We start from the raw sequence: 14,188 nt of genomic DNA, 5'->3' as shown, positions 1-14,188 counted from the left end.
AGCAAAAAAGAATGAGGAAATTAAAAAACTTTACCTCAACAAGCTACAGGTGAGTTTTTAAAGAGCTATTAATTAATATTTGATATGTGTAAGTTATTTACTTATATTTGACAATACATAGGCATATATGTTATATACTGAAATGCTTGATTAACAAATCTGATGATCAAGCAAAGGAATTACAAAATTAATAATGAAATTACATGAAAAAATGATTTTGAGAAATCATGTCTAAGAAAAGGAATTGTAAAATGCTTGTGAAAAAAAAAAACATGAAAAATTAGAAGGAAAAAAAATAATAATAAGACACAAGACAGGCTTAGAATATTGAAAAAATGCCTGAATCTGAGAAACTTGAAATGTCTGCATATTCATTACCAGAGCATTAGAATTACCCAATTTTTGCTATCTTAATTGTCTCCAACCAAAATTAGAGATCAATTTTCTGTTCTAAAATCTTAAGAAACCCAAGATTAAAAACTGGTGAACAATATTAATTTTTACAGATGGCGTTCGCTAAAACCAATTTGGATGCAACTGGATTGACATTTTCGAGTAGGCGTGGCAAGAAGACAAACTTACAAGTCCCCTTCTTCTGAAAACAAAAGATAAGAATGTTTGAAAATAATAGTCAATACAAAACATTTCAATTCAAAGGAACAGAAACACATAATAAATTAAAACGATCGAGTTTTCCAAAAGCGGATGCAATCGGGATTTGAAACGTGCTTAAAAAATTGGGACTAAGTCAAAAAATCGTAAAAAACAAGCTCCAAAGGAAAAACCTTCATGATAATCTGCAAAAACTGCCAAATATGCTGAAGGAACTGCAACATTAAATGCAAAATCGCACTTTTGGTGCAATTTTGTCCGATTTTGGAGCAGAAAAGTCCATTTGGCAGTCTTTTGGATCAGTTTGGCGCAGGATCGGCGATTGGCACAGTTTGGCGCAGCTGGCACATCCCTGTATAGAGCAAAACAGCCATTTTGCAAAGGTGGACAAAAAACCTTTATAAGCATATTCCATAGTTATATGAGCTTAATATGAACACACATGATTGACCAGATACTTATATGTATACACTAAAGTACTTGATTAAGTTCCAGAAGAGGCATCAGCAACTTTACATTAAATCTTGGTTCTATGATACTTGAAAAATTGCCCAATAGAAAATCCATGATGATTTTTTTTTCAATAGATTTTGATTAAAAACTTAATGAAAAATGTGTTTGTTTTTTTAAAAGTTAAGAAATCCCAATTTTGTTTATAATATAAAAAAAAAAAAGCCAAAACAAAAATTTCCACCTTCTAAAATTTTTTGAAAATTTTACATTTGTGAATGCAACAATAAATTTTAGCAAAACAAAACCAACCTGTAAATTAGATTCTTTGATTTTAGCTTCTTCAGCAGCTGCAATAGCTTCAAATTTAGCTTCATTTGCAGCAGTGGTTTGATCTAATAAACTTTTCAGATCAGCTAAAAAATTGAGAGGGAAAATTAATACAACTTAAAGAATCTAATAGATTAATACATTTAATTTTAAATATAGAACATCTCAAAAAAGGATGGGCTTATAGCTTAACAGTAATGTTAGCTTTAAAAAAAAATCCTTTGCTGAAAATAAAGTTAGTTCATTCCTCAAGATTTATCTTATCAAATACTTCAATTTTTTTTAATTTACGTAACTTTTAACTTTTACTTACAAAAATAAGTAACATAAAATGTTCAAAGTGACAACCACAATACTCAGAAGAAAGTTGAAATAAAATATGCAAAGCACGGAAGACAAATAGAAAAAGAAATTCTATTTTACAACTTTAAAAAGTCATTTCATAGCACTCTACATTAATAGTAATTCCACTTCATTATTACCATTTCGTTCTTTTTTTATGACAGTATAAATTACATACTTTAAAATATTTTATTAATGTTACATTACATTGCGAGATGGCAAAGGATCTAGAAAAACCTTTTCATAGAAAATACTCAGCAAAATGTTTTTTTGGAGGGTAGGCATCAGGATCATTTAATCAATGTATCAGTAAAAACATAAGCATTAAAAAAGCCCACTATGTCATCACAAAAAAAAACATCTTTGAAATGGAAAATGAGGTGAGCTTATAGATGGAAAAAAAACTGACAAATCTTTCGGCATTGAAAAAGGTGTTTTTTGTAACCTTGAAACACATTTCTGCAGTTTTTTGCAAATTTATGGTTAAATTTTTTGTACTTTTTAGGACAAAAGGTATTTTATTAGTTTTTGATTTTTATGGGAAAAGTTTTCTATGAATTAAAATAACAAAACTAGGTGCCACTTTCAACAGATCAAATACACAAAAGGTTATTTTTAAAAAAACTGTTTAAAAAAATAATATATGAGAGCACAAAATATAATCTAGTTTTAAAAGTTGTTGCATGTACAGCAGATGGTTTTTTAAAGATGAGATTGACTGTACTTTCTAGGAATAAATCTGGAGAGCAAAAGTTTATTGAGGTCTAAAGTTTCAAGAGTCAAATAGGACATTTATGTTTACATAGATCTCGGCAAAGAAAAAAAACACTTGGATGTAAAGTATGCTAATGACCGAATATTACTAATACTCCGACCCTGATTAAAATATTAAATAAAATGTCAGCTGAAATACGATTTTATTCATTCAAATAGGAAAACATAGCATAAAAGCAAATAATAAGAATACATTTTTCTCTTTGTACACAAAAGCTACCAAGTTTTAATCAAGGCTAATAATATCAGGGTTGACCGGATTGGACCCAATTGGGTTGGACCCAATGGGTTTTTTTTTTTTTTAAACCATTTAAAAAAACCCATTATAAAGCCCACTTTTGGGTTTTTTTAAATTTTCTGAGAAATGTTTTAAAAAATTGATTAATTTAAATACTTTCACAATTTAAACTTACTTTTTATTTGTTCTTTACCACAGGCAATGGACAAAAAAAATGAATTTTGAACTTTTATAGTATTTCTTAACTCTTGACGGCATTAAAAAGACACCTCAAAGATTTAAAAATATATATTTAACTTTTTTCTTTAACTGGTCAATAAATAACTCAAATCATCTTAACTTAGTCTTGTCTTTTGTTGATTTTCTCAATATTTGTAGATTGTACAGAGGAAACTACTCTAGCTAAAAGGCTTTCATGTGAATTATTTTCTGCAAACCAACACGTCACAAATCTCGAATAAACAAGGTATATTTTTTAGAAATCAACAGGTTTCTCAAACGGTCAGACAGAAAACAGAATAGGATATATAGTATTTTCATTATCTTACAAAAAAGTTTAATATTTCTTACTCTGTACACAGAAATAGAAAAACAGGCGACATAAAGTTCAAAGAAATGTCTTGATTAAGCTGGAATTCAGTAAAAAGGGATTTAAACTACTTGAGGTTCTACAGTAGTTTTGCATCACAAAATGAAAAACAATAAAGTAAAATGCAAAAAAAAAAATTGTAGTAATTAAAAACGAACAATAGATTTTATCACTCGAGAAGTAACTTCGCCTTAACTGTTGGTAATCATGGAAACTAAAAAAGCTGAAACTTCACCATTCTTGGATTTTGTCGTCTTTTATACTTTTCTTCAGAAAACGCTGAATTTTAACTAGTTTTCCAGCTTTTTTATCCCAAGACAACTTATGCTACAATATTTTACACGTACCCCACATTTTGCCTAAAAAAAAGACAAAAAAAAAAGCCATATTTCTTTTTAAAAACCCAGCTCAAGTTGGGTTTTTTGGGTTTTATTTTAAAAAACCCAAAAACCCTGGTTTTTGCCAACCCTGAATGATATATGGGTGTTTTTTAAAAGTCAACATCAGCTTTCTAAAACTACTCAGCTTTTGAGTTTGAAAATGTGTATATACTTTTATTCACATCATTTCAAGCTGATTTTTGTCATAACAAAAATAAAAGAAAACAAAACAAACCATTTAGTTTATCAATCTCAGCCCTTCTTTTCTCTAGTTGCTCAGTTAGATTGCCTTTTTCCTGACAGAGTAATTCCTTTTCTCTTTTGGATGTTTGCTATCATTAAAAAATAATTAAGTATGGAAGGAATTAGATGTGTAATTAAAATTAAAAATACAAAAGAGACTACATAAAACATTTCACATAAATGCCAACTTCTCAAGCTGAGAAACCAAATGATTGATCCTCAAAAACAAAATATTGCCACGCAGACAATAATTATTTGAATCATCGTGACAATATTTTTAATTGATAATTAATTGCATTGAACTTATTTTTCAACTGTAAGAATTGAATTTAATAGTATTATTGAGCATTTATTCTAATTAAAAGTTATCAATAATTGCCATTTTGAAAAAATTAGACATCATAAAAACAAAAGAATATCAAAAAAATTCTATGAAAGTAAAGTCTTCAAAATAAATTCTCTTGAACATTGCTGCATTTAATTGGTTCAATTTCTAACTTAAATAATTCTAACCAAGATCCAACTGTTACACCCAGTTAAAACATGCAATCTCTGTCAATCCTAACAAATATATTTCAAGGATATTTAATCTACCCAAATATTTATGATGGTAATAATTTTAAAGATTTATATGAAACACATTGCACGTGTTATTTTTTTCTTTACTTTTAAAACTCAGACCTTAATAGTAATAACAGATTACTTTATTTTGAAAAATATAAATATATATTTACAAAAGTAGCATTTTAGACTACTTGCTTCATTCAATTTTCAACAAGGAAAAGGGAGTATGTTTATGAAATCAATAGATGATGTTATGAAATCAATAGATAGATATGAAATCAATAGATGCATCAATCAATTAACTAAACTATACATTAACTAAACTTACAAGTTCAAGAACTGTTGAGTCATGTAATTTCTGTAGATCTTTTAATTGTTTCTGAATGGTATTGAAACTTTCCTCTGAAAATAATTTTTACATTATTATTCATTACTAAAACATTCAAAATTTTTCATTTCATGAGCATTCAAATGATAGCTTAAATCATTATTACTTAAATTCGGTCTCATTTGTTATAATCCTATTGTTTTAAAATAGTGTACCTATTTCGTTAAAAATATTTGGGAAAAATGAAAATGACATATTGATCTTAGTCTTTACTTCGTCACCCAAAGTACAGGAAGTATTGTAAGTCCTGTTTCAATTATTTTAAATATGTGTTAATAAAATTTTCAATTAACATGTATAGCATGATTTAACACAATATGGAATGGTGTATAGAGATATAAATACTTAAGAGGGTTCCCATCTCCAAGAAAGTGATATGCAGCTGAGGCGCCCCCCCCCCCCCCCCCCACACACTAGGAAAACGTTCAAGAATGATATTATCAAAAGAAAAAATACCACAAAAACACCCACTTTGAAATTTAACAAACCCAACCCCCATCCTCCACACACACACAATTAAGTCAACTCGCAATAACTCAAAATCCCAAAGGACCGGCTATTATAACCTTCGAGTTATGGAAAGTTTCCACAACAGTCTCAGGAGTTTGGGACCCAATGAAAACATTGAGATAAGGTTAGGATAAGCTTCGAGTAATCGAGATCCAACTGTATTTGATTTTTCACAAAATTAATTGATTTTTCACAAAAAAATCAGATTTTGTGAATAATCCTGCACATACCCCCTGTTCAGTAGTCAGCACATATGTGCAAATATCAGATGCCCACCAAGGATTGGGGGCGGGGGATCATCAGATTGCACCGTTGAATCTTTTAGGTGGAGAGGGGGAAGGTAATTAATTTGAGATAGATTTTGGTCTCAGATTGGGGTGGGGGTTTCGTTCTTGAGAGGGGAGTGCTTCATAGAATTTAGGAAGGTGTGCCATCGTCCTTGAGAAGGGCAGGGGCATCTCTTGTAATGTTTCAAATAAAATTATTTAAAAAAAAAAAAGACTTGTTTATTTTTTTTATTAAAACTATGCATGAATTTTGCAGACAGATTATGAAGTTCTAAAAGCTTGTTGCAGACAGCTACAAAACTTTCTGCCAATAAGGTGGGATTTTAGTAGTCATTGAATACCAGTTAAGAAATAGAGTTTAGATGTATAATGAACTCACATGATTACTTAACATATTGACTTACCTAATTCTGATATCCTTGCCTCTAACTTTGCACATGCTTTACTCTTTTCTTGCAACTGTTGTTGTGAAGAAGTAAGCTCTTTCTCAAATTCAAACTGCTGCCTCTCTGCAAAATATGAAAGCACAAAAGATAAATTTCAGGTACTAAAATTTTAATTGAAATGATATACGATATATGCATTAAAACTCAGAAGGAAAAAAAGCTAAATTTAGTTTTTATAATTATTTTCCTCTATAAGTTTGTATTTTATTTTTCTTTACACTTATTTAGGCACTTGAAGGGCGGAGAGTGATTTTAACATTACATTCTATTGTCAACCGCAATGGAAATATTACATCAGGAGTTAAAAATTATTTTTCTTAAGAGGATATGTGCAGCCCTTGATAATGTTTGTAGTTCAAGTATAACACAAATACGAAAATTGTACTTAATTTCCAATAAAAAAATATATAATTACAATAATTCTTCTACTGCTCAAATAATGAGGCTTGTCACTAAAATCTAAAGAGCAATCCAAGAACAATTTTTAAAACTAGGGTGCTCCAGCCCTCTGCCAGCTGGGGCTCACTAACCCTCTAAGACTGCTCAAACCTGTTACAAGTTGTTCCGTTTGAAACAAAAAGAACATCTTCCCCAGATTTCAAACTAACTTGTACTAACTTGCAGAGTTATAGATGCTAAGCGACTCCTGAGCAGGGGCATGCAGGGGGGGGGGGGCATGCAGGGGGGGGCACACCTGTTGGCCCGAGCCTGAAGGGGGCCCAATATTTTTTAAATTAGAGGTGAAATATAGGGTTAAACAATATGAAGGCGCCTTTAAATTTCTTTACACGCCCCTGCTCCTGAGCATTGCAAAATGAGTTTTGTACGTTTGAAAAGTCCCTTTTCGAATTGGTGGTCTCAAGTAAAATATTTTGCTCTGTAGCTAAAGGCTTGAATTCAGTTGAGTATAGGATTTTTCGTTAAAATAGAAACCATTACATATGCTGTTCAAATTTAAAAAATTGGAATGAGCTTTATTTTATGCAGAAGAAAAATCGTTTTTGAACGACATAGAATGTTAAGCGGTGTGGGAAGTCTTTCATTCCTTTAACAGGCAATTTATGTGAAATTTCAGCTTAAAAAATTAATTATAAAAAGAGAATTCGAAATTTAAAATAAAAAACCCCAGATGCCCCCCCCCCCCCTCCCGTGTTTGACATCGACAGAATTTCACAATTTACTTGACCTTCTTACTTTCTTTTAAAATATAGAGATACGTTTTTCATTCAAGTATTTTGTTCCAAGATGAGCTGTCGAGCAACAAGGCGAATAACTTTTCAAAGACATTATACCAGTACAATCGCAATTCTGCAAAGGCAAAACAGTATTTACATGAAGGGTCTTTAAACATCCTGTCAAAAGTCTGGTGGTTCAGAGCATGCAGTGCAATACAATAATTGGTTAATATGGAAATGAGCACATACAGCTATGGTAAAATAGAGAAAATAAGAAAATATCCTATAACAAAACTAATGCCATAGAAGTCCACAATAGTAATGCGACATTACTCACCCAATACCGCTGTTTTCTCCTCATTTTCATTTCGTAGCTCAGATAGCAATTGATTAAGGTGTGTAAGTTGATCCGATATTTTTCCTTTGACATTTTCAGGAATAGTATTTAATTCATTGTCATCCAAAAAATTTTCTAATTTCGCGCAAACCTCCATCACCGCAAGAAATCAAACTGAGCATCGAATAAGTTACAGTTAGCGGTAACTAAAGAAACAGAAGGTTAATCCACAGAGACAGAGTACTCAATTGATGAATCACGAAAATCACTAGGAATTGCAGACTGCTTTATCACGTGACTTTTCCAGGTCCTTTCTCCAAAACATCAAGACAATACACAAAATAACACCAATAATACACTGGTGTCCAAAAGTTAAGCATAATTGTTATTTATGTGAGTAATGTGAGAAATATACATCGAAATAGGGGGAAACGTGATATGCGAGTGCAACACGGTTATAAAATAAGGAAACTACTCAAAAAGAACGGTAATATTTACTTTTATCATCCCAAAAAATAGTTTAAATGAAAATTAGGCATATGAGGAGTTTACTCTGCACAAAAATTTTTCTTTATAAGATGATGCTTAAGTTCATTAGTGTGTATGGCCACCTCTGACTGCCAGGCACGCTGCACAACGATTATACTCATACTTTCTATGAGGTGATGGATGACTTGTGGCTTTAAACAGTTCCAAGCATGCTGGAGAGCTCTTTTTAGCTCCGGAGCGGAGCTTGGCGGGGGCGAACGGGCTGCAAGTTGTCTCCCGAGCATATCCCAGACATGCTCGATAGGGTTCAGATCAGGGGGGGTTCGCAGGCCACGTCATTCGCTGGATATTTTCTGATTCGAGGAAGTCATCGACCACAGCTGTTCGGTGACATGGCGCGTTATCGTCCATGAATATGAACTCAGGACCAACAGCACCTCGAAACAAGCGAACATAAGGCTCAAGAACCTCGCCTCTGTATCTTTGACCAGTGACTGAGCCTGTCTTAAAAATATGGAGGTCGGTGTGGCCATCCAACATAATGCCCGCCCATACCATTACTCCTGCTGATGCAAAGTGATGTCTTTCTCTTATGTTTTGCGGTTGGAAACGAGTCCCCTTTTCTCTCCAGATTGTTACCTGACCAGAATCACTCTGTAGAGTAAAGCGGGACTCATCACTGAACATCACATTAGCCCACTGTCCCAGACTCCAATGCCGATGTTGCAAGCTCCAGTTTAAACGAGCGCGTTTATGCGCTGATGTGAGAGGAATGCAAACTGCTGGTCTTCTGGCATACAGACCGACATGATTGAGTCTCCTGTAAACAGTTTGCCTCGAAATTGTTATTCCTGTGACGGCACTGAGCGCCGAACCCAGTTCTCTGGCACAGCTGTCCCTATGATGTCGTGCAGAAATTGCCAGAAAACGATCTCGGCTTGCGGTTGTGACTCTTGGTCGACCTGGTACTGGTCGGCGGGTAACATCTCCCGTATTTGAAAACCTCTGCCACAGTCTCGAGATTACACACTGAGGCACATTAAGAATACGAGACACTTCAGTTTGTGATCGTCCAGATTCTAGCATTCCAACGATTCTTCCTTTCGCAAACATTTCCAATTGGCGTCTTTGTGCCATTATTAGTTCTGTTTCACCAGATCCAATGTTTCTTGGTACAGCAATTGCATGAAACGTGCCTGAACTCTCTAATAAAGCGTGTGAGCTGTTTTATCCACATTCTGAAACGCTCACCTAATTCGCGCATGACACCATCGACTATACTATTTTGCATAAACATATTGTTTCTTCTTCAACCAATGAATCTCCATAATAAGTAACTTCATATAATTTTACGGGGCCGTGGTAGCCTGATCGGTAAGGCATTGGACTCGGGACCGGAGGGCCTCGGGTTCGATCCTCGCTGGTCGAAGACCCACCGTCGTCATTAATAGGGACTGGGCGACGTTAAATATGCTCGTGGTCTCAATGTCCTCCAAGTGAAACGATACCTCTGGGGGTGCTAGTACTAGGTAGCTATTAGCTCCTGGACTAGTTCAAAATTCTCATTAACTGTTCGATCCGGTGATGGTGCTGCCATCTATCGGTATATAAAATAATGGAGGCAAGGCACTTAGTATGCAGCCCTCGACATAAATACAGTTGAAGTCAGTTGTGACTCTTGAATAGAATAGAATAGAATAGAATAGAATTTTACGAAAATTTACTGATTTTTATCGCATTTTATGAATTATGCTTAACTTTTGGACACCAGTGTATAAGAAGGGTAATATACCGCTAAAAATACATACCACTGAAACATCCCCTCCTCCACGGTCCATTACGTTGCTACTGGTTGAAAGAGCGTTTCAGGCAACTAGCTGATGAAACGTTGATTTAAGTGGGGTTATTCAGGAGTGAGTCGAGCCATTCGGATTCGGAGTCAATCCATTTGGAATAGGATAAAATTGTGACCGCATTCACGACATGGGTGGATCCAGGGAGGGGGCCATGACCTCCTCCGAAAAAATTTCAAGAATAGTTAAAATCCCCCTTTTTTGAGTAAAAATGCAAAAATAAATCCCTGATAATACATACAAAGTCTAACAATAAGGAAATCAATGAAAGGGGAGCTACGGCCACATTTAAAAAGTTTCAAAAATGATTACAAATCTTTTTTGGAACTAAATATTAAAAAAAAAAAATTAATTTGAATTTTGTCATCTTGAATTCAAATTATGTTTTTCGCAATCACGAGTGTGTGTGTGTGTGTGTGGGGGGGGTATGTGTGTGTGTGTAGGCATGTGTGTTTGTGTCTGTGCGCAGGCATGAGTGTGTGGGTAGTTGTGTGTATGTGTGTAGGTGTGTGTGGAGGGTATGTGTATGTGTGTGTAGGCATATGTGTTTGTGTCTGTGTGCAGGCATGAGTGTGTGGGTAGTTGTGTGTATGTGAGTGTGTGTATGTGTTTGTGTCTGTGTGTAGGTGTATGTATGTGTGTAGGTGTATATATGTGTAGGTGCGTGTATGTATGCGTGTAAGTGTAGGATATTGACGAAACCTGGAGACGATTTTCGCTAGAGGTGCAGCATCGTGAGTACCCGGTCGACGGTGATGCTGCGGAGGGAGCTGGTGGGAAAATCAAAGGAACGTCAAAAACAGTCAAATAAAAGCAAAAAGCAATCGTGATTGCTCAAAAAAAAAAAAACCTTCATTGTAATTTCATGTGAAGTCTAATAAGAACGGAAACAATGTCAGAGGGAGGTCATGGGCACGTCTCGAAAATTTCAAAAATATCAAGTATATACCAAATATTTGTGTTCATTTAGCATAATGGGCTCGTCTCGTTAGATGTGCTTACTTCCCCATGGGGGAAAGAAAAGGGATATGTGTTAGTAAGTGTCCGATAAAAAGTTATACATTTAATGATTGTGCATTAAGTTAAAGTAAGATTTATAACCTGACTGCATGCAGTGTTATATAATTATTCTTCATTCTCTTTTTAAAATGGGACCCTCCTAATATTACCAAGATCTTCTTCAAACCACATTTTAAAAAATAACTTGTAAAAGTTTCCAGGGGAAGTATGTTCCAAATATGCTTAAATTTTCTGCAGATTTTTTAAAAAGATTTTCTACAGATTTTTTTTTTTTTTTTAGCTGGGAAACGTTTGATTTTCAAAGTGTTTCCGGGAGAGAACTCCACTCTCCCTAACATCAATAAATGTTTTCAAAAGTTACGTTTTTGGAGCTTCAATTTCGAAAAATTGCTGGTCCTCTAAAAGTTACTCATGAATCATAGATTGCTTACGTTTGCAATTTAAAGAGTTCAATTTTGAAAAAAATTTGCGAAATGGGAAGATTGGGCGCCGGGAACTTTGGGCATCGAATACTTTGGGCGCCGGGAACATTGGGTACAATTTGCTCTGCGCCCAATGTTCCCGGCACCCAATCTTCCTAGACCAAGAATAGGGGATTCGTGATTTCTCCATCGTAAATTTTGCGAAATTGATGATGTCCTGAGAACCCAATTTTAATTTATTTCTGGTGTTTGAACAAAAGGGTTGGGGCTGGGGGTGCGGAGCTCTTTTGAGATTTTTCAAAATTGAAGTCTTAGAGGCTATATTTCGAGCTTTATTTTGCAAGACTAGGAAAGGGGGCAGACAGGGGACAAGAATGAAGATACTCCTCGAAATTTTTACGATCTTTTTAGAAAGATCCTGGGAGGGGGGAGGGGTAAAAGTTTTTCAGGTGGCGTTTAGCCCCCTATTTTCCACGCCAATTGACAGTAACAACAGTGAAGTACTTAATTTTAGTAAATAAATGGTTAAATGTGTTTAAAAAAGTTTTTTTTTTTAAATTTCAGGAAAGTATTAAGCTTTTTTTTTTTTTGAGCAATCACGATTGCTTATTGTTCTCATTTGACAGTCCTTGACGTTGTGGTTCCTTTTTCAACTTGGACCAGCAGCACCACCGCCCACTGGCGGCGGCACGGCTGCTCTGGTCCTGAGCACTGACCCCCGGAATCCACTTCTGCTGAGTGGTGGCGTCCATGTCCTACACACGCATGTTCATACACTCTCGCCTACACGCGCGTGCCTTTACACACATACACAGGCCTACGTGCACACACTTAAGCCTGCACACACACAACTATACACACATAACCGCCCAGGAGGAGGGACATGCTTGGGGGGGGGAGCCATTTCTAGAAACAATAACTCTAAGGAGTAGGGTCTTGTCGCAACTCGTGATTGCGAAAAACATAATTTGAATTCAAAGTTTCAGAATTCAAATTAGAGTTGATTGGAGGAAGAGGGTCACAGGTTTTTTTTTTTTAAAAGTATTATTATCAGACACAATTAGAAGTAAATGTGCGCCGACAGTACCAAATATGGGGGGAGAGGTGGGGTTCACTTGCATGAAAATCGCGAAAAAAAAATTTTTTTCATCATCTTTTTTTTTTCCTTCGTTTATTTTTAACTAGCTGCATTGCCCGGTTTTTTGCACGGTCTAACTCGAAAAAAAAAAGTTTTCAAGTGACGCGTGTTTAACAATCATGCTTCAATTAGAAAAAAAAACCTTAAAATTTCCCGTCAAAATATATTCTCAAAGAAAGAAAACGGCAAATCAAAATTTCCCGAAAAAAATTAAACGCAACCCCCCAGAAATACAACTAAAATCCTAAAAAAAAAGAAGAAGAAGATAAGTCGCTAAATAATAATCAAAAGGGGAAAATTACCTCAAAGCAAAAACAAAATTTTACTAAGCCACAACCGAGAAAAAAAAAGTGGCAACCTTCTGAACGCTAATTTAAAACGAGATCACGCAAATGGTAATTTTCCGCTTTAAAATTTCTGTTCCACTACGCTTCGCAGCGCTTTTTAATTTTTTTCTGCTGATTTTACAGCTTTTTTTTTTTTTGAAACTCGAAGGAAATGAAGGAACTCTATAGGTGTTTTTCGCGAACTTTGGAATTGAACCTGAATCAAAGAAATCGGACAATTATTTTGGGTGGAAAGGACCATTTAATGCCATTTTCGGGCTTTAAAAAATTAAAATTCGAACGGTTCAGTCCTTTTTTAGTGTTCGAAAACCCCCTACGTTCTTTCTCGGGTGCCCAAGTACCTTCCTGCCAAATTCGGTCTTCATCCAACCAAATTTGGTTTGGTTAGTTCTTGAGACATGGCACTCACAATGGAAAAAAAAAAAGAACGATCGATTGCGCCACCCCCTTTTCAGCTATTGACACTAAAATAGAGTCAGCTCTTATATCCTCTAAGGGCTACTTGTCGATAAATTTTTGTTTGATTCCGTTCATTATTTCTTGAGATACAGTAGTCACAATTGACGACAAAAAATATTCTATAGTTCAACCCTCGTTTGAGCTATTGACACCAAAATTGAATCAGCACCTGTACCTGTTAAGGGCAACATATGGATCAAGTTTTGTTTGATTCCGCCAGTTACTTCCCGGGGAATAGCAGGCACGCATAACTCAAAAAACGTCCCATTGCTCCAATTTGGAGGAATTCACGCCAAAAACCAATGGGCACAAGTTCACATAGGGGAACATAGGTGCACCGAATTTCATTCGATTTCATGAGGTTGCTGTAGAGCAGTCGAAAAACACCGGTCACACACATCATACGTGACACACACACACACACACACACACACACACACACACACACACACACACACACACACACACACACACACACACACACACACACACACACACACACACACACACACACACACACACACACACACACACACACACACAGAGAGAGAGAGACAGCCAGACAGACATTTTCCAAATGGACTCAGCACATCTCAAAACTTTCGAATCCGTCAAAATTCGAAAATTTGCACTTATCAACCACTTTTTTCTATATATTAGATATAGAGGAAAGTAAAATGCGAAGAGACACAGGGTTAAAGGGGCACATGTTCGAGGGCGCACAGAAGGGCGGGCCAGCCCATGCACCGGCCCGCGGGCCGATGGCGCGAAGGGCCAGTCTGCCACTGATTGCAA

General features: G+C 35.3%; 1 protein-coding gene across 1 annotated transcript in view; it reads right to left on the bottom strand.

The window, feature by feature from the left end:
- The window catches only part of LOC129227242 (nucleoprotein TPR-like), a 128,765-nt gene extending 120,943 nt beyond the window's left edge, over window positions 1-7,822 (bottom strand). Inside the window, exons 1-5 of the mRNA XM_054861755.1 lie at window positions 7,666-7,822; window positions 6,112-6,216; window positions 4,851-4,924; window positions 3,951-4,047; window positions 1,375-1,478 (exon numbers count right to left, since the gene is read on the bottom strand). Of these exons, the coding sequence (XP_054717730.1) occupies window positions 1,375-1,478; window positions 3,951-4,047; window positions 4,851-4,924; window positions 6,112-6,216; window positions 7,666-7,822 (537 nt within the window). The remainder of the gene's footprint in view (window positions 1-1,374; window positions 1,479-3,950; window positions 4,048-4,850; window positions 4,925-6,111; window positions 6,217-7,665) is intronic.
- Between the last annotated feature and the right edge of the window lie 6,366 nt (window positions 7,823-14,188).

The sequence above is a fragment of the Uloborus diversus genome, chromosome 8, assembly GCF_026930045.1.
Source record: "Uloborus diversus isolate 005 chromosome 8, Udiv.v.3.1, whole genome shotgun sequence".
Lineage (NCBI taxonomy): Eukaryota > Metazoa > Arthropoda > Arachnida > Araneae > Uloboridae > Uloborus > Uloborus diversus.
The sequence above is the reverse complement of the archived record's forward strand: the minus strand, read 5'-3'. Positions and strand labels throughout refer to the sequence as shown.